The sequence below is a fragment of the Alosa sapidissima genome, chromosome 5, assembly GCF_018492685.1.
Source record: "Alosa sapidissima isolate fAloSap1 chromosome 5, fAloSap1.pri, whole genome shotgun sequence".
NCBI lineage: Eukaryota > Metazoa > Chordata > Actinopteri > Clupeiformes > Clupeidae > Alosa > Alosa sapidissima.
In genome coordinates this window covers 10,006,843-10,034,247 of record NC_055961.1, presented here as the reverse complement: position 1 = coordinate 10,034,247, position 27,405 = coordinate 10,006,843, and the positions used below count along the sequence as shown (strand labels likewise).

The window sequence follows — 27,405 nt, the reverse complement described above, 5'->3', positions numbered from 1 at the left end:
GTTGGGCATCGGAATTGTCCACCAAATTAACGAATACATATTTGCATCATATTGTTCCCTTTGAAAGCTGCTTTTCCTGCTGAGTGTCTGTTTTTCTTCTGTCTTTGGGGAAACCTAGAGATCCAGTCAGATGATACAGCATACAAATATTATATATTATATATATGAAGGACAAATTAATTATTCAACTAATCTATCCACTAAACGAATATATATATTTGATCATATTGTTCCCTTTGAAAGCGATTCCTTTTAAGTGTCTTTGGGTTTTTTTTTCGATCTGTGGGGAAACCCAGAGATCCAGTCATTGACCCTGCTGCATGACATATACATATTCAGTGAGGTGGCCCATGCCATATGACTTGTAGGGGTAAATTTACCTCAAATATGAAACAGAACAAGCATCCAACTGACGTGGAAATCTATAAGTGAAGATTGGACTGAGTTTGTAAACGTGTTAGTACGATGATTAAAAAGAAATCTCGCCGACATTCTCCCTTAGATTGCCTATACTCAGTTTATTCCTCAGTTTATTTCAAAACAAGGCGTGTGAAGACACGCGATCACACCTTAAACTACCATGGGCACGTGTGAGTATACTAAGTACAAAGCACCACATTCTTGCTGCGCACAGCTGGAGCATCCATTTGCGCCGGCTCGTGCCCCTCTCTCAGGGTGTGACACCCTAACCATCGCCACACGTACTGTTTCTTAATTATTTAAAAAAGAAAAAATTGAACACGAGTCACAACTACTCAGACCGGAGACTACGACATCAGAATCTAAAATCAGGTGTGCAAAACTCCAAAACAATTTCATGGTTAATGAAATATTTGGCAATGCAATTAGACATCATAATTGCAACAAACAAAAACGAACAGATGGACAGAGAGGAGCACAGAAGAGGAAGGGCGCTGCATGGGCCACAGATTTCAGCAGAATTAGTGCAGATTCGGAGAAGGAAAACTAGCCTATAAAGGGGCGTTTTGATTGTGCGCAAAAGCGTGTCGTTGTTATAGGCTATTTAAAAAATAAAGTCAGAAGAATATATAGGCCTATGTGCTATGTAGCCTAACCTACATTTGAGAAGTGGTGATGTGGTTTGGAATGTAGTTTTTCATTTACTGAGATTGTTCTGTCTCGTTTAGCATTTTGTTAAAGCTTGTTAAATATAGAAAATAGAGTGAGCACGACACGCAAACATGACGTTTTTTTTACTTGTCTGTAAAGTAGGCTACCTCCGAGTAAGCCAAACTACATGATTTAAACGGGGCTGCATTTTAAGCCTAGTTTGTTGCATAATTGTGAAACAGAAGAGCTCAAATAACAGAGCTGATATGTCTACTCTAAGCCTATAGACATTTCCCGTGGGAACATCTCGACACGAGACACATCAAATGTGAGACCATGCACACACACACACACATACACCTGAGCCGCTTTTGCTCACAACGATCTGTCAATTCACACACGCATGACTGAGGCGTTCGGTGGGAACCGCAGCATAGGTGCGAGCGAGAGCGACGTTTGGTGCGTGTTGCCATCATTACATCCGCTTCGCAACTACCTCAGAAGTGTGGTCCTAATAATGAACGTGCATTTGGGTTTCATTACCAGCTGTCAGTAACACCAGCACTCTGGGATCAAACTTCACCACAGAGGTGTGGAGTGGACACACAGTTTGAGTGTGAGTGCACTGGTCGTGGAAATGACCCAAATTACGCCAAATGTGTCCCATTGCGCTGCCATGGGAATCGAGAGAGGGATCTTTTCCCTTGTTCACCAATGAAATGAACTAGCTTAGGCTAGTAGCTCATCTCCATGTTTTTAATAAAGAACACCAACGGTTACTAATGATTCCGAAGATTATTGACGACGCAAGCCGTGGGCGGCAGGCAAAAAGACAAACGCCATGTTAGATTTTTCTTTTAACTTTAAGTATGCCTTTCGAGTCAGTGTCTGTGTGGTTTATGCTTATTTTTAGTGAATGGTTGTAAACTTTTAGGATCACCAAGTTAAGCATTCCCAGCCCATTCCCAAGCCTTTTTGCTAAATGTATTTCCCAGATTGTTAAAGAACGTTTAATTTCCCCGGATTAAATACGTTGTTTAGACTATGCTTCATGGCCTTACTTGGGAACTTTTCTTTATATAGTCATCCTTTACTTTAGAAGCGCATCTGAAGGTTGAATAAAGATGAGCCCCATGAACCATGTCTCTCACGGGGGTCTTTTCTCACTGGAGCTTCTCCTTTGAAGTCCAGCGCGTGCCATCTCTTGTTGGCGCCACGTGTCATCTCACGCACAGTCAATGGCGAACTCGCGCCAATAAAATTTACATGATAACATTGTCTGTCTTGTTTTTGTGTGTGTGTGAGAGAGAGAGTAATAAAGACAGAGCGAAGGAGCGAGAGAGAGGAACGTCACATTCCTAAATTAGAAGGTAGAAAGGTGGACTGATGGATAGGCCAAATACTGGATAGAGTAAAAACGAGACTAACAATTGAAAAGTTATATTTTTTAGGAAATACATTTATTCTCTTCATAATATATACATATAGCAAAAATATAATTATTTTCATCAATGGTATAATTGAAATAAATAAAAGAAAAATGTGCAAAATATGACGTGAATTTAAATACACATAGAGCAGAGAAGAAAGCTTATTTAGCTGTTGTCCATATTTGAGCGTTCTGATCAGAGAATTTAGTCATTTAGTTTTACAGCAGTCTCAGCTGTGGAGGATAAAACTCTGACTTCTTTAACATTGCACAGAGCCCACAGTATTCTAAGAATGTGGAGAAGGATTCCATAACTCAATAATATATTAACATAGAGCCCCTGGATTTACACAGGGGCTTTGGTCCAGTTCTGACTCTGGCATCACACTCTCTTAAATATGTTCACCTGCTAGAGAAGAGTGGTTGCCAGGCTACAGGCATGATTGACAGCTCAAGACCATGGTCTCCACATGAGCTGGGTTTGTGGCAACAGTTCCTTTCCAGTGTAGCCTGATGTGATGGGGCTGGAAGCTTGTGTAGATGACTGGGAGTTTTGGGTCAGATGGCGTCTGTGGGAGGGGGAGACCGTTGACATGGAGGAAGGTGGAGGCTGAGGGGAACTTTTGCTGATGCCGGCTTTGACTTCAGCTTTGATGTTGGCGTAAATGTCCACTTTTTGACACAGGATCTGGCAGGTCAAATGTCCGCCAGGTGATCTGGGATTCCACAGTGCAGCTTTTGAAGCGGATCTCTTAGGGCTCAGTGGCTTGGAGACGGTGGCTGAAGAAAGGGGAGTCTGGACGTCCAGTTTCAGATGAGGATGATGATGCTGGGGGACAGCAACCATGTCCAGTCTTGATGACAGCGCCAGCTTCTGATTTGAGGCCATATCTGTTGTCTGGAGGAACTCAGAGGCTTTTTGCAGGCAGGCGGAGAAGCCGTTGTGAAAGTTGTTGCTGTCATGGTGACTGTTGCTCCTCAGAAAAGCAACAGTGTGTTCCAGAATCTCTGCTTTCTCAGTTCTTTTCTAGAGAGAGGGAGAGAGAGAAAATTTTTTTAAATCAAGGCACTTAACAATGTTAGTTGCTACTTCTGCAAATCCCAGATTCAAAATGAGATCAGTAGGCGCCTTCATACCTGGTTCTCACGGTCTTCCATCAGCATCTTACTGAGTGTTTCTAGGCAACGGTTTATCCTTTCCCGCCTTCTCCTCTCCACTTGAGGCTTCAGGAGCTGGAGGTCAAAAGAAACCATGAGGTCCAGATTCACAGGTGTGACCAACAACAACAGTTTAGGACATTAGGCTACAGTAAACTAACATTGACAAAGTATACAATAAAACAACAGTAAGCCATTAATAAAAGTTTTCAATGGGATGTTCGAACCCACTGTGGAAATTGTGGCCTTACCTTGCGGTCTATTTTGACGTGGTGAACAGCTAGCTGCAGCTTCATGTTTGCAGGTTCTTCTGTCCTAATCCTTAGATCCAGTGGAATTTTAGCTGAAGGAAGTGTTGAGACTTTCTTCACAGGGGATTTCGACAGTTCTATCCTGCCTTTCATAAAACAGGCTATATAAACCCTAAGAGTCACAAACCACGCCCCTATTGCTTCTGGCCAATCACAGGACTCCCCACAGTGAGCACGAGCCTTTGAGCGGAGACACTGCGTTTGGAATGTAGGTGTGAAGCGCGTGAAGTGTGTCGGCAGTGCTGGAGATGTGACAAGATAGGGGATTCTGAGTTACTTGCACCTTCCATATTCACTTAAGTTAACTTCCTGCAAATACTATAGGTTTTATAATACAGCATCCAAATATAACATTAAGAACAAATATCGAAATATCAAGAAACATTTTTTGACAAATTTTGTTGGGCATCGGAATTGTCCACCAAATTAACGAATACATATTTGCATCATATTGTTCCCTTTGAAAGCTGCTTTTCCTGCTGAGTGTCTGTTTTTCTTCTGTCTTTGGGGAAACCTAGAGATCCAGTCAGATGATACAGCATACAAATATTATATATTATATATATGAAGGACAAATTAATTATTCAACTAATCTATCCACTAAACGAATATATATATTTGATCATATTGTTCCCTTTGAAAGCGATTCCTGTTAAGTGTCTTTGTTTTTTTTTCGATCTGTGGGGAAACCCAGAGATCCAGTCATTGACCCTGCTGCATGACATATACATATTCAGTGAGGTGGCCCATGCCATATGACTTGTAGGGGTAAATTTACCTCAAATATGAAACAGAACAAGCATCCAACTGACGTGGAAATCTATAAGGGAAGATTGGACTGGGTTTGTAAACGTGTTAGTACGATGATTAAAAAGAAATCTCGCCGACATTCTCCCTTAGATTGCCTATACTCAGTTTATTCCTCAGTTTATTTCAAAACAAGGCGTGTGAAGACACGCGATCACACCTTAAACTACCATGGGCACGTGTGAGTATACTAAGTACAAAGCACCACATTCTTGCTGCGCACAGCTGGAGCATCCATTTGCGCCGGCTCGTGCCCCTCTCTCAGGGTGTGACACCCTAACCATCGCCACACGTACTGTTTCTTAATTATTTAAAAAAAAAAATTGAACACGAGTCACAACTACTCAGACCGGAGACTACGACATCAGAATCTAAAATCAGGTGTGCAAAACTCCAAAACAATTTCATGGTTAATGAAATATTTGGCTTTCAAAAATGAATAAAGACAATGCAATTAGACATCATAATTGCAACAAACAAAAACGAACAGATGGACAGAGAGGAGCACAGAAGAGGAAGGGCGCTGCATGGGCCACAGATTTCAGCAGAATTAGTGCAGATTCGGAGAAGTAAAACTAGCCTATAAAAGGGCGTTTTGATTGTGCGCAAAAGCGTGTCGTTGTTATAGGCTATTTAAAAAATAAAGTCAGAATATATAGGCCTATGTGCTATGTAGCCTAACCTACATTTGAGAAGTGGTGATGTGGTTTGGAATGTAGTTTTTCATTTACTGAGATTGTTCTGTCTCGTTTAGCATTTTGTTAAAGCTTGTTAAATATAGAAAATAGAGTGAGCACGGCACGCAAACATGACGTTTTTTTTACTTGTCTGTAAAGTAGGCTACCTCCGAGTAAGCCAAACTACATGATTTAAACGGGGCTGCATTTTAAGCCTAGTTTGTTGCATAATTGTGAAACAGAAGAGCTCAAATAACAGAGCTGATATGTCTACTCTAAGCCTATAGACATTTCCCGTGGGAACATCTCGACACGAGACACATCAAATGTGAGACCATGCACACACACACACACACACCTGAGCCGCTTTTGCTCACAATGATCTGTCAATTCACACACGCATGACTGAGGCGTTCGGTGGGAACTGCAGCATAGGTGCGAGCGAGAGCGACGTTTGGTGCGTGTTGCCGTCATTACATCCGCTTCGCAACTACCTCAGAAGTGTGGTCCTAATAATGAACGTGCATTTGGGTTTCATTACCAGCTGTCAGTAACACCAGCACTCTGGGATCAAACCTCACCACAGAGGTGTGGAGTGGACACACAGTTTGAGTGTGAGTGCACTGGTCGTGGAAATGACCAAAATTACGCCAAATGTGTCCCATTGCTCTGCCATGGGAATCGAGAGAGGGATCTTTTCCCTTGTTCACCAATGAAATGAACTAGCTTAGGCTAGTAGCTCATCTCCATGTTTTTAATAAAGAACACCAACGGTTACTAATGAATGAATTCGAAGATTATTGACGACGCAAGCCGTGGGCGGCAGGCAAAAAGACAAACCCCATGTTAGATTTTTCTTTTAACTTTAAGTATGCCTTTCGAGTCAGTGTCTGTGTGGTTTATGCTTATTTTTAGTGAATGGTTGTAAACTTTTAGGATCACCAAGTTAAGCATTCCCAGCACATTCCCAAGCATTTTTGCTAAATGTATTTCCCAGATTGTTAAAGAACGTTTAATTTCCCCGGATTAAATACGTTGTTTAGACTATGCTTCATGGCCTTACTTGGGAACTTTTCTTTATATAGTCATTCTTTACTTTAGAAGCGCATCTGAAGGTTGAATAAGGATGAGCCCCATGAACCATGTCTCTCACGGGGGTCTTTTCTCACTGGAGCTTCTCCTTTGAAGTCCAGCGTGTGCCATCTCTTGTTGGCGCCACGTGTCATCTCACGCACAGTCAATGGCGAACTCGCGCCAATAAAATTTACATGATAACATTGTCTGTCTTGTTTTTGTGTGTGTGTGAGAGAGAGAGTAATAAAGACAGAGCGAAGGAGCGAGAGAGAGGAACGTCACATTCCTAAATTAGAAGGTAGAAAGGTGGACTGATGGATAGGCCAAATACTGGATAGAGTAAAAACGAGACTAACAATTGAAAAGTTATATTTTTTAGGAAATACATTTATTCTCTTCATAATATATACATATAGCAAAAATATAATTATTTTCATCAATGGTATAATTGAAATAAATAAAAGAAAAATGTGCAAAATATGACGTGAATTTAAATACACATAGAGCAGAGAAGAAAGCTTATTTAGCTGTTGTCCATATTTGAGCGTTCTGATCAGAGAATTTAGTCATTTAGTTTTACAGCAGTCTCAGCTGTGGAGGATAAAACTCTGACTTCTTTAACATTGCACAGAGCCCACAGTATTCTAAGAATGTGGAGAAGGATTCCATAACTCAATAATATATTAACATAGAGCCCCTGGATTTACACAGGGGCTTTGGTCCAGTTCTGACTCTGGCATCACACTCTCTTAAATATGTTCACCTGCTAGAGAAGAGTGGTTGCCAGGCTACAGGCATGATTGACAGCTCAAGACCATGGTCTCCACATGAGCTGGGTTTGTGGCAACAGTTCCTTTCCAGTGTAGCCTGATGTGATGGGGCTGGAAGCTTGTGTAGATGACTGGGAGTTTTGGGTCAGATGGCGTCTGTGGGAGGGGGAGACCGTTGACATGGAGGAAGGTGGAGGCTGAGGGGAACTTTTGCTGATGCCGGCTTTGACTTCAGCTTTGATGTTGGCGTAAATGTCCACTTTTTGACACAGGATCTGGCAGGTCAAATGTCCGCCAGGTGATCTGGGATTCCACAGTGCAGCTTTTGAAGCGGATCTCTTAGGGCTCAGTGGCTTGGAGACGGTGGCTGAAGAAAGGGGAGTCTGGACGTCCAGTTTCAGATGAGGATGATGATGCTGGGGGACAGCAACCATGTCCAGTCTTGATGACAGCGCCAGCTTCTGATTTGAGGCCATATCTGTTGTCTGGAGGAACTCAGAGGCTTTTTGCAGGCAGGCGGAGAAGCCGTTGTGAAAGTTGTTGCTGTCATGGTGACTGTTGCTCCTCAGAAAAGCAACAGTGTGTTCCAGAATCTCTGCTTTCTCAGTTCTTTTCTAGAGAGAGGGAGAGAGAGAAATTTTTTTTAAATCAAGGCACTTAACAATGTTAGTTGCTACTTCTGCAAATCCCAGATTCAAAATGAGATCAGTAGGCGCCTTCATACCTGGTTCTCACGGTCTTCCATCAGCATCTTACTGAGTGTTTCTAGGCAACGGTTTATCCTTTCCCGCCTTCTCCTCTCCACTTGAGGCTTCAGGAGCTGGAGGTCAAAAGAAACCATGAGGTCCAGATTCACAGGTGTGACCAACAACAACAGTTTAGGACATTAGGCTACAGTAAACTAACATTGACAAAGTATACAATAAAACAACAGTAAGCCATTGATAAAAGTTTTCAATGGGATGTTCGAACCCACTGTGGAAATTGTGGCCTTACCTTGCGGTCTATTTTGACGTGGTGAACAGCTAGCTGCAGCTTCATGTTTGCAGGTTCTTCTGTCCTAATCCTTAGATCCAGTGGAATTTTAGCTGAAGGAAGTGTTGAGACTGTTGTTCTATCCTGCCTTTCATAAAACAGGCTATATAAACCCTAAGAGTCACAAACCACGCCCCTATTGCTTCTGGCCAATCACAGGACTCCCCACAGTGAGCACGAGCCTTTGAGCGGAGACACTGCGTTTGGAATGTAGGTGTGAAGCGCGTGAAGTGTGTCGGCAGTGCTGGAGATGTGACAAGATAGGGGATTCTGAGTTACTTGCACCTTCCATATTCACTTAAGTTAACTTCCTGCAAATACTATAGGTTTTATAATACAGCATCCAAATATAACATTAAGAACAAATATCGAAATATCAAGAAACATTTTTTGACAAATTTTGTTGGGCATCGGAATTGTCCACCAAATTAACGAATACATATTTGCATCATATTGTTCCCTTTGAAAGCTGCTTTTCCTGCTGAGTGTCTGTTTTTCTTCTGTCTTTGGGGAAACCTAGAGATCCAGTCAGATGATACAGCATACAAATATTATATATTATATATATGAAGGACAAATTAATTATTCAACTAATCTATCCACTAAACGAATATATATATTTGATCATATTGTTCCCTTTGAAAGCGATTCCTGTTAAGTGTCTTTGTTTTTTTTTTTCGATCTGTGGGGAAACCCAGAGATCCAGTCATTGACCCTGCTGCATGACATATACATATTCAGTGAGGTGGCCCATGCCATATGACTTGTAGGGGTAAATTTACCTCAAATATGAAACAGAACAAGCATCCAACTGACGTGGAAATCTATAAGGGAAGATTGGACTGGGTTTGTAAACGTGTTAGTACGATGATTAAAAAGAAATCTCGCCGACATTCTCCCTTAGATTGCCTATACTCAGTTTATTCCTCAGTTTATTTCAAAACAAGGCGTGTGAAGACACGCGATCACACCTTAAACTACCATGGGCACGTGTGAGTATACTAAGTACAAAGCACCACATTCTTGCTGCGCACAGCTGGAGCATCCATTTGCGCAGGCTCGTGCCCCTCTCTCAGGGTGTGACACCCTAACCATCGCCACACGTACTGTTTCTTAATTATTTAAAAAAAAAAATTGAACACGAGTCACAACTACTCAGACCGGAGACTACGACATCAGAATCTAAAATCAGGTGTGCAAAACTCCAAAACAATTTCATGGTTAATGAAATATTTGGCTTTCAAAAATGAATAAAGACAATGCAATTAGACATCATAATTGCAACAAACAAAAACGAACAGATGGACAGAGAGGAGCACAGAAGAGGAAGGGCGCTGCATGGGCCACAGATTTCAGCAGAATTAGTGCAGATTCGGAGAAGTAAAACTAGCCTATAAAAGGGCGTTTTGATTGTGCGCAAAAGCGTGTCGTTGTTATAGGCTATTTAAAAAATAAAGTCAGAAGAATATATAGGCCTATGTGCTATGTAGCCTAACCTACATTTGAGAAGTGGTGATGTGGTTTGGAATGTAGTTTTTCATTTACTGAGATTGTTCTGTCTCGTTTAGCATTTTGTTAAAGCTTGTTAAATATAGAAAATAGAGTGAGCACGGCACGCAAACATGACGTTTTTTTTACTTGTCTGTAAAGTAGGCTACCTCCGAGTAAGCCAAACTACATGATTTAAACGGGGCTGCATTTTAAGCCTAGTTTGTTGCATAATTGTGAAACAGAAGAGCTCAAATAACAGAGCTGATATGTCTACTCTAAGCCTATAGACATTTCCCGTGGGAACATCTCGACACGAGACACATCAAATGTGAGACCATGCACACACACACACACACACCTGAGCCGCTTTTGCTCACAACGATCTGTCAATTCACACACGCATGACTGAGGCGTTCGGTGGGAACCGCAGCATAGGTGCGAGCGAGAGCGACATTTGGTGCGTGTTGCCGTCATTACATCCGCTTCGCAACTACCTCAGATGTGTGGTCCTAATAATGAACGTGCATTTGGGTTTCATTACCAGCTGTCAGTAACACCAGCACTCTGGGATCAAACCTCACCACAGAGGTGTGGAGTGGACACACAGTTTGAGTGTGAGTGCACTGGTCGTGGAAATGACCAAAATTACGCCAAATGTGTCCCATTGCTCTGCCATGGGAATCGAGAGAGGGATCTTTTCCCTTGTTCACCAATGAAATGAACTAGCTTAGGCTAGTAGCTCATCTCCATGTTTTTAATAAAGAACACCAACGGTTACTAATGAATGAATTCGAAGATTATTGACGACGCAAGCCGTGGGCGGCAGGCAAAAAGACAAACGCCATGTTAGATTTTTCTTTTAACTTTAAGTATGCCTTTCGAGTCAGTGTCTGTGTGGTTTATGCTTATTTTTAGTGAATGGTTGTAAACTTTTAGGATCACCAAGTTAAGCATTCCCAGCCCATTCCCAAGCCTTTTTGCTAAATGTATTTCCCAGATTGTTAAAGAACGTTTAATTTCCCCGGATTAAATACGTTGTTTAGACTATGCTTCATGGCCTTACTTGGGAACTTTTCTTTATATAGTCCTCCTTTACTTTAGAAGCGCATCTGAAGGTTGAATAAAGATGAGCCCCATGAACCATGTCTCTCACGGGGGTCTTTTCTCACTGGAGCTTCTCCTTTGAAGTCCAGCGCGTGCCATCTCTTGTTGGCGCCACGTGTCATCTCACGCACAGTCAATGGCGAACTCGCGCCAATAAAATGTACATGATAACATTGTCTGTCTTGTTTTTGTGTGTGTGTGAGAGAGAGAGTAATAAAGACAGAGCGAAGGAGCGAGAGAGAGGAACGTCACATTCCTAAATTAGAAGGTAGAAAGGTGGACTGATGGATAGGCCAAATACTGGATAGAGTAAAAACGAGACTAACAATTGAAAAGTTATATTTTTTAGGAAATACATTTATTCTCTTCATAATATATACATATAGCAAAAATATAATTATTTTCATCAATGGTATAATTGAAATAAATAAAAGAAAAATGTGCAAAATATGACGTGAATTTAAATACACATAGAGCAGAGAAGAAAGCTTATTTAGCTGTTGTCCATATTTGAGCGTTCTGATCAGAGAATTTAGTCATTTAGTTTTACAGCAGTCTCAGCTGTGGAGGATAAAACTCTGACTTCTTTAACATTGCACAGAGCCCACAGTATTCTAAGAATGTGGAGAAGGATTCCATAACTCAATAATATATTAACATAGAGCCCCTGGATTTACACAGGGGCTTTGGTCCAGTTCTGACTCTGGCATCACACTCTCTTAAATATGTTCACCTGCTAGAGAAGAGTGGTTGCCAGGCTACAGGCATGATTGACAGCTCAAGGCCATGGTCTCCACATGAGCTGGGTTTGTGGCAACAGTTCCTTTCCAGTGTAGCCTGATGTGATGGGGCTGGAAGCTTGTGTAGATGACTGGGAGTTTTGGGTCAGATGGCGTCTGTGGGAGGGGGAGACCGTTGACATGGAGGAAGGTGGAGGCTGAGGGGAACTTTTGCTGATGCCGGCTTTGACTTCAGCTTTGATGTTGGCGTAAATGTCCACTTTTTGACACAGGATCTGGCAGGTCAAATGTCCGCCAGGTGATCTGGGATTCCACAGTGCAGCTTTTGAAGCGGATCTCTTGGGGCTCAGTGGCTTGGAGACGGTGGCTGAAGAAAGGGGAGTCTGGACGTCCAGTTTCAGATGAGGATGATGATGCTGGGGGACAGCAACCATGTCCAGTCTTGATGACAGCGCCAGCTTCTGATTTGAGGCCATATCTGTTGTCTGGAGGAACTCAGAGGCTTTTTGCAGGCAGGCGGAGAAGCCGTTGTGAAAGTTGTTGCTGTCATGGTGACTGTTGCTCCTCAGAAAAGCAACAGTGTGTTCCAGAATCTCTGCTTTCTCAGTTCTTTTCTAGAGGGAGAGAGAAGGTGTTTAATTAAGTCTCCTGTACGTTTTTAGTTAATTCTGCAGATCTCAAATTCAGAATTAGTTTGGTAGATCAGGAGGGGCCTTCATACCTGGTTCTCACGGTCTTGCATCAGCATCTTACTGAGTGTTTCTAGGCAATGGTTGATCCTTTCCCGCCTCCTCCTCTCCACTTGAGGCTTCAGGAGCTGGAGGTGAAAAAGGTTGAACATGTTAAAATTCTATTCATTTGTGAATGGATAGCCTACTTATTCTCACAAAACAATGCTTTCAGAGTTTATGTGTAGTGATAATACAATTAGCCTAGTAAAGATGTGAAATTCGAATCTTACCTTGCGGTCTAGTTTGCGTTGACAGTTTAACTCTATCTGCACGTTCGTATGCATAATCATTGTATGCCCGGAACAAAGATCATGAAATTCTAACAGGTTAAGTGTTTTTAGTTTATCAGAATCCAGGGAACCTTGATGTTTTCAAAATCTTCTGTTGTGATCGGTAAAGTCTGGCCGAGTCTGGCTTTATAGAAAACTCAGGGGTCAGTGAACACGCCCCGGAGTCGCAACTAGCCAATGAGAGGGCGTTCCGTTTGGGCGCAGGGAGCAATTCAAAAACATTAGTTGTTATTATGGTTTCCCTTATTTTTCACAATGGTATCACTTACGACTGCTTGTGGTTTTGTTGCTTAAATGCTAATATTGGTCGAGTTTTACCTGTGGTGAATGTGTAAAGATAAAAGGTAAACTGGGCTTTTCAAAATTCACTGGCTGAGTTTGAGTTGGGGCACAGCTGAATTAAAACAAGCGAAGTATATGCGAGTAGCTTATAGGCCTATCTACTCTTCAAAAGCTAAGTATCTCATTGTAAGACTTCGTGGGGACAATACTTTCCGACACGAGCATATTTCAGAGCTGAGGCTCATCATGGCACGCGTTTACACCTCCACGACAGACACTTGAGGCTGCGGTGTGTGTGTGTGTGTGTGTGTGTGTGTGTGTGTGTCGATCCGTCCCGCTGTGCGCACTGGTAAAGATCGTGTCCACGGAAGTAGAGGTGTGAACGTGTGTCTTGAGATCCGTTTGAAGTATCCAATAAGTAAGCCAATCCAAACTTTTCTCATCTGTTGTTCCTCGTTGATGGAACACACTGCCAGTTCCTACAAGGGCAGGGACATCCCTCTACATTTTCAAAAAACTCCTGAAGACCCAGCTCTTTAGAGAACATCTCCTCTCATAGCAACACTTACAACAAGTATTGCTGATCTTAGCACTCACCAGCCGTCTTAAACTGACACGTAACTGTTAAAAACAGCACTCACTGATGCACTTATTCTTACTGTACTCTAATGTTTTTTAAATTGTCCTAAAATTGTTGAGAATTGCTCTAAAACTTAAACTGTTTACCATGTTGTTAGTCGCTTTGGCTAAAAAAGCGTCAGCCAAATGTAATGTAATGTAATGTAATGTAATGTATCCAATATCAGCCTCTGGATTTCTTCTTAAATGTCTTGCTCATGCGGGAGATGAGTGGGGTTTCGCCCGTTGGTCAGGGCACGCGTCCTCAATAGTCCCCAGCGCCTGAGATGTTAGGCACTTATTTCGATACATCAACATTAAAAATGAACCATAAGTCACTTGTTTCGAAATGACTTGCTGTCGGGAACAGAGAATGGAGCATTGGTTAAATAGTCAATGGCCACTTCCATAGCGCATTTAACGAAGTGTTTTGGGAACTGCTAGTGTTCTTTATTAAAGACATGGAGAGCTACTCGTCTAAGCTGGTTCAGCGAATCAACACTGACATGTGCTGCATACTGGTGTGCGAGCCAGGGAAAAGATCCCTCTCTCGATTCCCAGCAGCGCAATGGTACACATTTGGCGCATTTCTGGCCATTTACGAGCACACTTCGGAGGCAATTGCGAAGCGGATGTAATGACGGCAAAACGCACCAAACGTCGCTCTCACACGCTCTCACATGTGTGTAAATTCACAGACCATTGTGAGCAGTAGTGTGTGCGTGCGTGCGTGTGTTTTTTTTTTTTTTTTTTTTTGGTTTGTTTGTTTGTGTGTGTGTGTGTGTGTGTGTGTGTGTGTGTGAACGTGTGCGTGTTCTCACATTCACATTCTCTCGAGATGTTGATAGGCCCAGACCAAAAAAAATTACCTGATAAACTGTCTGTCTTACCACTTCTTCAAGGTTGGTGCAGGACACATATATTCGTGTGTCTGGATTCTTCCACAATTAAACCAAAATTGCGCACAATTAAACCATATTGGTTTAAAACTGTGGCTCATCATACAACGTCTATATCCTCTTCTACGCCTGACAATCTCCTCGTTCTCGTTTATTGTAATTTTGATGGTTAATTATAGACCTTCGTTAAACTGTGTACATTACAGAATATGGGGTTGGAGTTTTGCGCACCTAATTTGTTATTCTGATGTCTGATTTTCTGGTCTGAGTAAGTGTGCCTCATGTTCAGATTTAGTTTGTAAATAATTAAGAAACCGTAAATGATCAGTGTCACACCTTGAGAGGGGCACGAGCCGTCGCAACTCAATGCTCCAGCTGTGCGCGGCAAGAATATGCCGCTTTGTACTCAGTCAGTATGCTCTCGTGCCCACGGTAGTTGAAGGTGTGATCGCGTGTCCTCACACGCCTTTGTTTTGAGAAGAGGTCGACTCGTGTCAGAAATCTATTGAGGAGCCTAAGCAATCTTAAGGAAGATCTCGGTACATTTTTATCATCGTAACACGTTACATATTCACACCAATATGTGTCTGCATACATTTCCGCGACTGTGTAGGCGTGCTTGAATTAAGCTATTTCCTAATTCAAATTAATTCACTCCTACAAGTCATATAGCAAAGGCCACTCCACTGAAGATGTATTATGTATGCAATAGCTGAGTGGTAAATCTGAGTTTTAATGGATTTACTGGTGATTATGATTGGATAAGTTGGATTTTCCAAAGAAAGAAGAAAGACAAAGAAACTCTGAGGGAAAGCAGATTTCAAAGCTGGCAATCGTTTTCGTTACCGATGCCCGACAGTTCGTTCTTGATGTCATAGTTGTTTTGTTTTTATACTGTATTATGAAATGACATTTTATGGTGTTTTAAACTGAAGTGAATATTGAAGGTGAAAATGACTCGGAATCCTCCGTCTTTCACGTCACACCTCCAGCACTGCAGACACGCGTCAGGCGCTTCACACCTACGTTCCTGGCTCAAAGGCTCGTGCTCACTAAAAGGATGTAGAAAGTCCTGCGACTGGCCAGCAGCAGTAGAGGCGGGGTTTGTGAGTCTTGGGGTTTATATAGCCTGCTGTATGGACGGTAGGTTAGAACTGTCGAAATCTCCTGGGAAGACACTCCTGCGGACCGTCCCCGTCAGCACCTAGACTTCCTTCATTTGAATTCTACAGTTGCATTCCACGGTTTAAGGATTAGGACAGCGGAACCTGCAAACATGAAGCTGCAGCCAGCTGTTCACCACGTCAAAATAGACCGCAAGGTAAGGCCAGAATTCCCACAGTGACATCCCATTACTATACTGTTGTTTTATTGTAGACTTTGTCAGTGTTAGTACTGATTTTGAGAAAAGTTCATGTAAAATGTCATATTGGGCCAGTGACAGTTTCCTGTAAACTACTGAACATGTAGATATATGTGTTGAACTGTTGTTGCTGGTCACTCCTGTGAATCTGGACCTCATGGTTTCTTTTGACCTCCAGCTCCTGAAGCCTCAAGTTGAGAGGAGGAGGCGGGAAAGGATAAACCGTTGCCTAGAAACACTCAGTAAGATGCTGATGCAAGACCGTGAGAACCAGGTATGAAGGCCCCTCCTGATCTACCAAACTAATTCTGAATTTGAGATCTGCAGAATTAACTAAAAACGTACAGGAGACTTAATTAAACACCTTCTCTCTCCCTCTAGAAAAGAACTGAGAAAGCAGAGATTCTGGAACACACTGTTGCTTTTCTGAGGAGCAACAGTCACCATGACAGCAACAACTCCCACAATGGCTTCTCCACCTGCCTGCAAAGAGCCTCTGAGTTCCTCCAGACAACAGAACTGGCCTCAAATCAGAAGCTGGTGCTGTCATCAAGACTGGACATGGTTGCTGTCCACCAGCATCACCATCATCATCCTCATCTGAAACAGGACGTCCAGTCACCCCTTTCTCCAGCCACCACCTCCAAGTCACTGAGCTCCAAAAGCTCAACTTTAAAAGCTGCGTTGTGGAATCTCAGATCACCTTCCTCCATGTCCACGGTCTCCCCCTCCCACAGACGCCTGCTGACCCCAAACTTGCATGTCCAACTATCTACACAAGCTTCCAGCCCCATCACAGCAGGCTACATACGGATTGGGAAGGGAGGCTGTTGTCCCCGGCAACTCTTGCCACCAGCCCAGCCCATGTGGAGGCCATGGCCTTAAGCTGTCAATCACGCCTGTAGCAACCACTCTTCTCTAGTTGATGGACAGATGCATGGAAAGAGAAAGAGGGGGTAAAGACTTCTGATGGTCACATTCAGAGCCCACTGGCCTGCTTGTGGCTCACACAACATTCCTCTGTGTAAATATATGTATGATTCACATGTCATGTATGTGTATATCACATTTTGAATTTGAAGCTTGGACTCACATTTGTTGTGACAGCATTTTGCACATTGTTAAGGAAAAGGCTGAGAGTTTTAAAAAGTTGATTGTTCGCAGGAAAAATGTAGGCCACAGCCAAAAAAATGACCAAAACATGTCATCTTGAGGGGTTCCAAACAGGGCTCCTCCAGGGAGACATTCATGACATTTCAGCCTGTTAGCTGGTTATTAACAGTGTTGTTTTGTTTTTTTTTAGATAATTTATTATACAAGCCTTATTTTGCACATTTTACTATTTATTGTTCATTGTTGCCTGTTATTTTTCTAAAATATTTTTTTGTATATTTTGATACGACAAAATAAATCCATGGTAAAATAATGAATGTGTTGGTACATCTTCATACATGAACGGCATACAACGGCATAGCCTATCTCTCATCATCTGTCTATTATGCATGTTAAACAAGTAAGAAACAAATAAGACAAGAAACTGGTTCTCCACATACATAACTGTAAGCTGGTGTCACCGTGGGACCCAGCGCTGTTTGCCGCTTGCGCACATAATGGGGATATCACACGTCCGCTGTTATGTAAAATCGTGCTGGCGCGTGTTGCCCATTTCCCTGCGATGAGAGTTCACTCCCGCAACATGTGGTGGCGCGTGGTTGGCGGCACTTCAAAGGATGAGCTCTAGTGGGAAGCTTTCTTCGACCTTTGCGAACAACCTTTCGAATGCGACGAGGCACCTACAAAGCTATCAATTTAACAAGGCTTCCGCTTCAGACGAGACACCAGGGCACCAAAATGTGTCAAAATCGCCACGGCCTACTTTTGATCTTAGAAATGAAAGACTTTCATGTGCAATTAGCCCAGGAGACAGCTGCTATCGGTAGGCTGATTTTAGAAAAACAAGCGGTTTTAAAAGTGGGTCATAAATTCCAGGCTAATAGTTTATAGTTGTAAGCCTGAAATAAATGCATAGATGAATAGATAGATAGATCGATAGATAGATATATCTGTGTTTTAGAGAGAGAGAGATGCGCAAAGTAAAAAAGGCAAGAGACACGGTCCTGTGTAGTTCCCACGAGAGCTCTGGCGAGTCACTCAGGGAGTGTCTGAATGGCAATTAGCAATTTGGCCAGTGATGTCAGCCCTTTCTCAAACACCTCTGGCTTACACTCTTTCTCACGCAAACACAAACTCCGTCTCTGCATGTCTCTAATGTATTAAATACGTATTTCCCCACCGTTATAGTTTACTGGCAGAAGCTGTACCTGAGCCAATGGTTGTGTGTGAGTACACATGAGAGAAGAACACTTGACAAGTGCATGGCAAACGAATACATTTCTATTACTTAGGCTACTCAGCAACTCTCTCTGTGTGAGAGAGTAAGTGTGTGTGTTCTCACATTTCGAAAGCTGACCTGTTCCCACGGGAATGTTCTAGTCAACCTGGTTTATTTGTGTGCGTGAATATAACTTGCGTTGAGTATGTACTGTATGTGTACTACATATACGTTGCACTGTCAGCATAACAGAACCATTGGCCACAGGAGGCTTAGATGTTTAGAACCCAACAGCTGTATGTATAAAAGTTAGGCTTCTTTCCGTCTGCATTAAGCATGGGACCCAGCAGTTATATGTGCCATCCTTCATAACAGGAAAGAATGTAATAGCCTACTATCCCACAATTCTTTGTGGCAAAATATAAAGATTCATATCAACTGCATCTACCATTACATAATTACGTAGCTGTAAGTGCAGTTGGGCTTCCCCTAAATCCTTATGAACTTCGTTCACATCTGTTGATAATATGAGGTTTTCCATGTAGAAAACCAGACCCCTGAGTCACTACTGAGTAGTGTCAGTGGCCACTGACTGGATCCCTGATGGCACAACAGTGACCTCTGCTGGTTAAATCAGTTCTATAGCAGGCCTCTGCTGTCTGTGTGTGTGCTGTTTACCTGGACTGGATATGAACTATAGAACATCTTACACCCAGACTGTCTTTATATGTCACTTTTCCGTGTGTGTATTGGATGGAGGGGGGCTGTGGCCTGTGAAGAAACTGTGGGAATGCATGTGTGTGTGACAGTGTATGTGTGTGAGTGTATGTGTGTGTGTGTGTGTGTGTGTTTGTGTGTGTGTGTGTGTGTGTGTGTGTGTGTGTGTGTGTGTGTGTGTGACTGGAGGGCTGTGGTGGAGGATGAGTGTGACTGTGGGAATGACGGTATGTGTGTTTGTGTATGTGTGTGTGGGCAGGTGTCTGTGTGTGTGTGTGTGTGTCTACATGCTGGTGTATTGAAGGTGTCAGGGCAGCCGTTAGCATATAGGTGTAAAGTGTGCTGGTATTTTTGACACACAAACACACAAACCCATAAGTGTTGCGTACGGTACTGCTGGTAGTTACAACAAACACTATATTCCGCAGCACTGCGGGGTAAAGCCCAGGCTAGCTCAGGCCACTGACGACTCCTTAGCTCACACGCTCAAGGGGCCGTTCAGACTGACACGCTTTTCTCACCTCTATAGGCGCTCAAATTCGATTGTTTTCCTGTGGAATGGTGCGACTGGTGCAAGCAGGCTTCTAAAAATGCAAGGCACTCAAAGATAAAAAAAAAAATAGTTAAACTTTTGATGTTATAGTTTTTTGCTAGGGAGCTAGTTTAGTGTAATATAATGTATCATAGTAGCAACATGTACACAAACAAATCCTTGCATTTTGGATTTGTAAAAAGTGTGTCAATGTGTTCATTTTAAATTTGATGCCAGCAACATCAAAGCAACAGCAAAAAAGGTTGGGGAAATCTATGGAGAAATACTGCTTAAATATGTGCAGAATTTTGCTGTTGTTTTCCTGAAATATTCAAGGTCTTCCCTGAAAAATACATTACCTGGATATTGCCTGGCAGTATATGTTGCTCAAAACCTGTTTACATCATTCAGAATTGATTGTGCCTTGCCAGATGTACAAGATGGTGATGCTGTAGGCACTATAATAATAATAATAATAATAATAATAATAATAATAATAATAATAATAATGCTTTATTTGTATAGCACCTTTCATACACAGAATGCAGTTCAAAGTGCTTTACATTTGGAACATTTAACACAATACTAGAGAAGACAATAATAATAATAATAATAATAATAATAATAATAATAATATTTTGTGGCTAACGCACCTCCACACCATCATAGATGCTGGGTTTTGAACTGAGCACTATAACAAGTTGGATAAGTTGGATAGTTGGATAAGCCCTCTCCTCTTTAGCCCAGAGGAGTCCATGATTTCCAAAAACAATGTCAAATGTTGATTGATCTTACCACAGGACCTTTTTCCACTTTACCTCAGTCCATTTTAAACAAGCTCAGGCCCAGATAAGACGGTGGTATTTCTGTACCACATCTAAATACTTTAATACAGTACATTTCTTCTTTTGCATGGTAAAGTTTACACTAGCATTTGTGAATTGAGTATCAAACTGTGCTCATAGACAATGGTTATCATAGGTTTACCTGAGTCCATACAATGATTTTCATTACAGAAACAGGTCTGGTTTTAATGCAGTGCCATCTGAGGTCCGAAAGACCACGGCAATCCAATATTGTTTTTCAGCTCTGTCCCTTGTTTGCAAAGATTTCTCTAGATTATCTGAATATTTTAATGCTGTTTTGTACTGTAGATGATGGACTCCCCAAATACTTCGCAATTTCATGTTGAGTTATGAGATTTGCAGATTATCACATTCTGTTTTTATTTGCATTTTACACAATATCCCAACTTTTTTTGATTTGGGATATTAGTATTTGTTTATTTTCATTACGTTATTGATTGAATTGACATTGTTGTTTATTATTGCTATTCTCCTTAATGTAGTCTTACCAACTTTTTTAATTGTTTACAGTTAAATTTAACTATTGTATTGTTGCTATTTGTATGTCGCTTTGGACAAAAGCGTCATAAATCCCATAACCATAACCATAATCATATATATACATATATATATATATATATATATATATATACATATATAAGGCTCTGTGTTAGAGTTATGATTCTGTATATTCTAGAATGAGTCAGAGTTATGGTTGTATGGATTCTATGGTTATGGTTATGGTTATGGTTATGGATACTAGAGTGTGTTAAAGCCCCCACACATCGGGATGAAAATAATAAAAGGTATTTATATACCATAACATTGGTGCTGACATGAATGTGGTGCACTCTGCTTTCGATATTCAATTATATTAGATTTCAATACGACCCCGTACACTACCACGGAACCCTTTTGCTGCCGCCGTGTAGATTCGGTTCTTCATTTTTCGGCGTTGCTCAGTGAATGCTTGTCAGTTGAAAATATCGGCTCTGGTGCGTGTGAGCAAGTGACAAAAAATATCGGCACACTCATACTGACTGGATCTGCTCCTAGGTATTTTAATTCAATAATCAAGCCTTACATCCCCCACTGCGGTCTTCTGATGAGCGTCTGTTATGTCGACCAGTCATAAAAACTAGGTCTAATTCAAGACTCTATTCCTCAGTGGTTCCATGTTGGTGGAATGAGTTGCCCAGTGCTCTCCGTTCCTGTGGTAGTTTTGGGTCGTTTAAGAGGGGTCTAAAGACATTCCTGTTCAACATGTACTTAGTTGTTTAAGTGCTTCTTATGTGTTATGGTTTGTATAATATTGTTTTATTTTCATTAGGCTGTTGATTAATTTGACATTATTGTTTATTATTGATATTCTCCTTAATGTAGTCTCACCATGTCATTGTTTTTATATTATTGATTGAATGGACATTATAGTTTTATTATTGCCTTTCCCCTCATTTTCATTGCTTATTTTATTAGGCTATTGATTGAATTGATATTGTTGTTTATTATTACTATTCTCCTTATTATATTTGACCAACATTCTAATCTGTTCCCTGTTCAATTTTAAATATTATGTTGTTTTGTATTTGTGTGTCGCTTTGGACAAAGGTGTCTGCCAAATCCATAACCATGTATAACCATATATATATATATATATATATGTCGGTGCCTATATGTGGTGCACTTTGGAATTATGGTTGTGTGGATTCTAGAATGTCATAGTGTTATGGTTGTGTGGATACTGTGAAGAATTAAGGTTTGTATGAATGCTAGAATGTGTCGCATGCGAAGGAGTAAAACACATTCTACTCCTTTGCATGCGACATTATTTGACATTTCAATCAGATGTGGTTGCTGTGCTTACATTGCACATTCGACTGCTCACACTGCAAGATGGCCAACAACAATTTCTGACATGCCAGATATCCAATCAGATTGGACCTGAGCTGGAACATTAATGGTTACTGCATATCATTGGGTCCTGTGAGCCTGTTCAACTATGGCTTCTGCAACTGCACAGGCTTTTTTGTTTTGGTGTTGACTGACCTGAGGTCGTTGGCAACTCCAAGCGCTCTCATGGGAAAGTTGGCCAACAGGTCAGCTATACTTCTGAATGTGTCAGGCTTGGTCACCTCTCAGGTGAATGGGCTGGCACCCGAGTGTGGTTCAGGGGGGACATGTCAGTTCCCGTGGACAACACAGAGTTCTTCTCTAATCCACTCATCTCTGTGTGTCTCATACAAATATCCATTTTTTCTATAGAAGTAAGTGATACGTGCAACACGTTTTCTGTCAGTCTTTCTCTCCCCCTCTCTCTCTCTGCCTTAAGAGGATCATATGGAGAAGTGCCTTGTGTGGGAACCTTGCTTTGGATGTGTGATTATTGACAAGGTTAACACCATTTAATGGTAATGGTTCACATGTTGCACATTCGTGTGTGTGTGTGTGTGTGTGTGTGTGTGTGTGTGTGTGTATTACAAGGTGTCGTGGCAGAAGTTAGCACCTGTGTGTGAAGTGTGCTGGTGTTGTTGTACACACACACACACTCCCTCTCTCCCACACACACACCAGCAGGGTGTCGGTCAACTCTGACTCTGCTGTAGGGTAACCCACATATTGAGTGATCATCACACAATTGCCCCCAGTTACCCCTGACCTCTCTCTAGATCCTTTGATTGGACTCAGGGGTTAAGGGTTCATCTACTGGGCCTTGGGTATGGTTAGACGCTCAAATGCTTGGGTTAGGCTCAGGATCAGGGTTTTAGCTACTGGGCTTGGGGGAATGGTTTAGACAGTCAGACCCCTGGTTAGGGTTAAGGGTTCATCTGATGGGCCTTGGGTAGGGTTAGGCAGCCCGGAGCAGCCCAGTGGAATCCACCATCTCTGGTGATTTCTGACCTCACGGTGTGTGAGTGTTGTGTGAGTGTGTGTGTGATTGTGTGAGTTATATTCCTAAAATACACCTTTCTTACCTCTTCATGGCTTATGTGTATTAAACCCAAAATGGTCACATTTTACCCATCAGTAGATGTCTCACACATACGCACACACACAAACACACACACCACACACACACACACACTCTCTCAGACACACACTTGTAAAGTGTGAGACATTCAGTGGCTGGTGCTATGCAGTGAATTCCAACACTTCTTCAGCCACAGCTCAAGTTTTCCCATGAGAACCTCAGACCCAGGTCTTACACACACACACACACACACACACACACACACACACACACACACACACACACACACACACACACGCACACCCTGCAGTAATTCCATACATTCTGTGGGGTCGCTATTATTGTTAATATTGAGACGATCATGAGTGTACAATATAAATAAGGTCAGAATCGCATAATAAAAACATAATTATCTTTTAGAAATCTGAGTTTAAATTGAGAGTGATAGTGTTTGATAGCTTTATGGAAGAGAACCTGTAGGCTGAAAGTATTTTTTATGTAGCTGTAAGTCAAAGCAAGTATGACTCCTTCCGTGTATATTTAAGTATATCAGTGATTCATTTCAAAGCCTATATGCCTACAGAGAAGAATGTTTTGACTAAAATAAAACTCACAGGGCAAACTTCTATACAATGATTACTGTAGGTTGGTGTCATTCTGGAACAAAATATCATATAAGTCAGTATAGTTACTGATTCTTCTTGTTTATGCTGTAGGACACAAATAAGAGCAGTTTGGTCTATAATAATTGACCTCAAGTTATCAAAGGCCATTACTGTAATGCATGAAAAATGTCTATCAATCCAAAATGATGAGCTGAATCAGACGTTCTGCATTAGATTTTTTCAGTCAACCATATTTTGCTTAGTAGGCTATGTTTTGTTTGAATCAACAACAAAAATGAGGCACTATAATGACACTATAAGGAGAGGGAGTAGAGTAATAACCTAATTAAGTCATTAATTAATTAACATTAGGGGTCGGGCTAATGGGTTTATAGTTATACGTTATCTTATCAGTGTGCACGCTCAATGCGATGATGTTCCAGTCAGTTGGTGCTAAACCTGAACAAACGGCAGTTCACCGAGGTCACATCTCCCGACCAATCTGTGATGGGTTTTGTCACCTTCTTGGCCAATGAGCAGCCAGTGGTGACGCCTCCACAGAGCAGAAGGTGATGAGACGATAGTTCTATAAATTCAGGTGATTTGCCCGGAACTGTTACTCTCAAACTGGACATAGAGAAGGACTTACACCAGAGTGCTGCCTGAGCACCTTACAATCTGAATATTCTGCTTATTTGCTCATCCTCGACAGCTACATCAAGGAAAACAGAACTTGCTCATCAAGGAAAACAGAACTTGCTCATCATGGAGACTGCAAAAGTCGATAGAAAATCAAGAAGGGTAAGCACATACTTTGTAATCTCTTCAGTGAATGAGACCTTTTAGGCTACCATTGGCTAACCAAAGCTTATCTAACAGGTATGCGTAAGGGTATGCGTAAGGAAAAAAGTTTGTTTGGTCTTTAGAACCTTTCACAAGAACCCTAAATTGCATGCTCTATGTAGGCTATTGTTGAAGATTAATGACTCTTGATAAGCGTAAAGTTATTAGGCCTATATAGCCTAGCCAAGGCTATAGTCACAGAACTTCTCATTTAACCCTTATGTAGGCTACACCTAATTTCCTGTCCTATGGTTTATTCAAAAGAATGTAGCCTATATCCTATGAATTATTTGCAGGCAATATTTTTAAAATCAATATTTGGAGATTTTAGTTAGGCTACTCCTTATTGTGTATTATTTGTGTCGCTTTAATTATCTGTAGACCTATAGTTTCTCTTTGATGTAGGTTCTAAATATGATGTAGGCTAATGTGAATATTGATGTGATTTGCTCTTTATTCTCTAGATTTTAAAACCAGTAATTGAGAAGCAGCGTCGGGACCGAATCAACGGGAGACTGGAGGAGCTGCGCGCTCTGCTGCTTAGCACCACGCAGGATACGGTACGACCTCCCGCCCGCCTGTGTGTCCCTCTAGTGGCAAGATTGAAATACTGCCTGAGGTCCACATCTGTTGGATACAGCAACACATGCAGCTCTCTTTATAATACTTGGCCTGCACATTTGACTCAATAATTCTTTAGACCCAAGAATCTCTGTTTTATTACACAATTGAGTCGTTCATTTAAGGATATAAGCCTATTTCAGATTTAACTTGTTAAAAAATTCACTCACTCAATTCATTCACTCATCCATGCATTCATGCATCCATTCATTCATGTGTTTATTCCTGTTCCCTCTGTCCCTCTACAGCGACTTAGAAATCCCAAGCTGGAGAAAGCCGAAATTCTGGAGCTGACTGTGGAGTTCATCCGTAAGAAAGCTGACGGCCAACACACTTCCCAGACATGTAAGGCTCTTTTACACATAAACTTTCAATTCACCCAAAGGCTTTACTCTTGAACTCTCATTTTATCATTAGTTAGCATTTACACTCATTCTCTTAGTTTATTGTATTCCACAGATGGCCTAATATTTGATATATTTTTGTTTTTTAATTGGACAATTGGACCAGTTGGTTTTGTCATATTCCGCATATCACCATATTAAAATATTATAACACTGTGTTAGTCAACATTATTAATTGCTGATGAATTGTAGTATTTATATTTTGGTAATGTATAAATTGATATAAATTGAGGCTCTATAATAAATACAGTTTGATAAGTAAAATGGTCCTTGAGTAGCAAACACGTTGCTAACATGTTTTGTTCTGTTTCCAATCTCTCTCCAAATATGTTGTCTGTCTTTCTCCCTCCCTCTCTCTCTATATATATTTCTATCCAACCCCCTCTTTGCTCTGTCAATTTCACCTTTGCATGCCCTTATGGAATTCCACCACTCCATCCTGTCTTCTATTGCTCTTTCGTTCTCTCTCTGTCTCTGTTCCACTCCCTGTTCTATCACTCTGTCATCTCACTCTGCTTCTCTCTCTATGTCTTTCGTCTTGTCTATCTTTTCTTGTCACACTCTTTCTCCTGTTTCTGTTCTCTCCCTTCCTCTCTCTCTCCTCTCTCCCTCCCTTCTTTTCTCTCTCTCCCTCCTGCTCTCTTACTCTCTTTCATCAGTGGTGGAATCCAAAGACTCCCAGAGCAGACCCAGTGGAACCCAGGCAGTGGGCCCCACAGCAGAGCTGAGAAATGTGGCGAGCACCTGCACGAGGGGACCCATTGGTCAGTGCCAGTCACTGGGCCCTGCAGCAGAGCAGCGCAGTCGGACGGACAGCTACACGAGGAGGCCCAGTGGCAGTACAGAGCCTAGAGACTCCTGTGCCAACCTCAGCACCAGAGCTGGGGATGTGTTCACGTTGCCTGGCAACCACAACACCCTCTATCCCACCGCTTTCAGTCTTCATCCCTTTGCCCATCACCATCATCCTCACTTCCCTCTTCCTCCTCCGCAGATCTCTCCATCTCTGCACCCATTCCCTTCTCCTTCGTACTCCCTGCCTCCTCCGCAGATCTCTCCATCTCTGCACCCATTCCCTTCTCCTTCGTACTCCCTGTCTCCTCCCTCCTCCCCCTGCTACTCCTCCCTTTCTCCTCCTCACTACTCCTCCTCTCCCCCGTACCTCTCCGTCGCCTCCTGCCGTTTCATCTTCCCCGCGTCTCTCTCTCCCGCGTCATCAGACCCCTCCTCCTCCTCAGCCAGCTCCCCTGCCACCTCACCGGGGGTCACCATGGCAACGCCGCCCAGCTCCATCACCCACCCCAGCTCTGCTGCTCCTCCCGCTGCCCCTGTTGCCTTGATGACGACACCGGTGCAGTTCCGCTGCCCTGTGGACAGAGGTCAGCCCCGGCGGACTCTCTTCCACGCCAGCTCTGCTGCCTGCAGCTCCCCTGTGTGGAGGCCCTGGTCCTCCTGAGACGCCTCGCCTTGAAGCTCCACGCCCTGTAGCGCCTCCATGTGGAGACACTCAATAAGCTCACCGAAGATTCCAGACTGCTGCTGCTGAAAATCAGCCCTAATGAGACCAACATTCATAGTTTTATTATTTCCTCTTGACGCATGGACTCACTTTAAAGAGACTACTAGGAGCTTAAGAAGCAATCCTGAGAAGTCTACTCAAGCTGTTTTAATGAATTAAATGATGCAAA

General features: G+C 42.2%; 5 protein-coding genes across 5 annotated transcripts in view; 2 read left to right on the top strand and 3 right to left on the bottom strand.

Annotated features, from left to right (window-relative positions):
* Positions 1–2,619: 2,619 nt before the first annotated feature.
* Positions 2,620–4,023, bottom strand: LOC121708707 (transcription factor HES-7.1-B-like). The gene is made up of 3 exons (XM_042091537.1): positions 3,910–4,023; positions 3,638–3,733; positions 2,620–3,527 (listed from the first exon to the last, which is right to left on the bottom strand). Exons 1-3 carry the CDS (start codon positions 3,952–3,954, stop codon positions 2,952–2,954), a joined length of 717 nt encoding a protein of 238 aa, XP_041947471.1. The 5' UTR covers positions 3,955–4,023; the 3' UTR covers positions 2,620–2,951.
* A 2,980-nt stretch (positions 4,024–7,003) lies between these two features.
* On the bottom strand, positions 7,004–8,398 carry LOC121708708 (transcription factor HES-7.1-B-like). Its single transcript, XM_042091538.1, has 3 exons — positions 8,294–8,398; positions 8,022–8,117; positions 7,004–7,911 (listed from the first exon to the last, which is right to left on the bottom strand). The coding sequence occupies exons 1-3, from the start codon at positions 8,336–8,338 to the stop codon at positions 7,336–7,338; spliced, it is 717 nt and encodes a 238-aa protein (XP_041947472.1). The 5' UTR covers positions 8,339–8,398; the 3' UTR covers positions 7,004–7,335.
* A 2,975-nt stretch (positions 8,399–11,373) lies between these two features.
* Positions 11,374–12,706, bottom strand: LOC121708704 (transcription factor HES-7.1-B-like). Its single transcript, XM_042091532.1, has 3 exons — positions 12,629–12,706; positions 12,389–12,484; positions 11,374–12,281 (listed from the first exon to the last, which is right to left on the bottom strand). Exons 1-3 carry the CDS (start codon positions 12,686–12,688, stop codon positions 11,706–11,708), a joined length of 732 nt encoding a protein of 243 aa, XP_041947466.1. The 5' UTR covers positions 12,689–12,706; the 3' UTR covers positions 11,374–11,705.
* Positions 12,707–15,697: 2,991 nt separating this feature from the next.
* On the top strand, positions 15,698–16,735 carry LOC121709059 (transcription factor HES-5-like). The gene is made up of 3 exons (XM_042092107.1): positions 15,698–15,808; positions 16,029–16,124; positions 16,232–16,735. The coding sequence occupies exons 1-3, from the start codon at positions 15,764–15,766 to the stop codon at positions 16,733–16,735; spliced, it is 645 nt and encodes a 214-aa protein (XP_041948041.1). The 5' UTR covers positions 15,698–15,763.
* Positions 16,736–24,478: 7,743 nt separating this feature from the next.
* The window catches only part of LOC121708694 (transcription factor HES-7-like), a 3,045-nt gene continuing 118 nt past the window's right edge, over positions 24,479–27,405 (top strand). Inside the window, exons 1-4 of the mRNA XM_042091517.1 lie at positions 24,479–24,650; positions 25,157–25,252; positions 25,562–25,658; positions 26,377–27,405. The exon at positions 26,377–27,405 is cut by the window's right edge and continues 118 nt beyond it. Of these exons, the coding sequence (XP_041947451.1) occupies positions 24,615–24,650; positions 25,157–25,252; positions 25,562–25,658; positions 26,377–27,173 (1,026 nt within the window). The 5' untranslated portion in view covers positions 24,479–24,614 and the 3' untranslated portion in view covers positions 27,174–27,405. The remainder of the gene's footprint in view (positions 24,651–25,156; positions 25,253–25,561; positions 25,659–26,376) is intronic.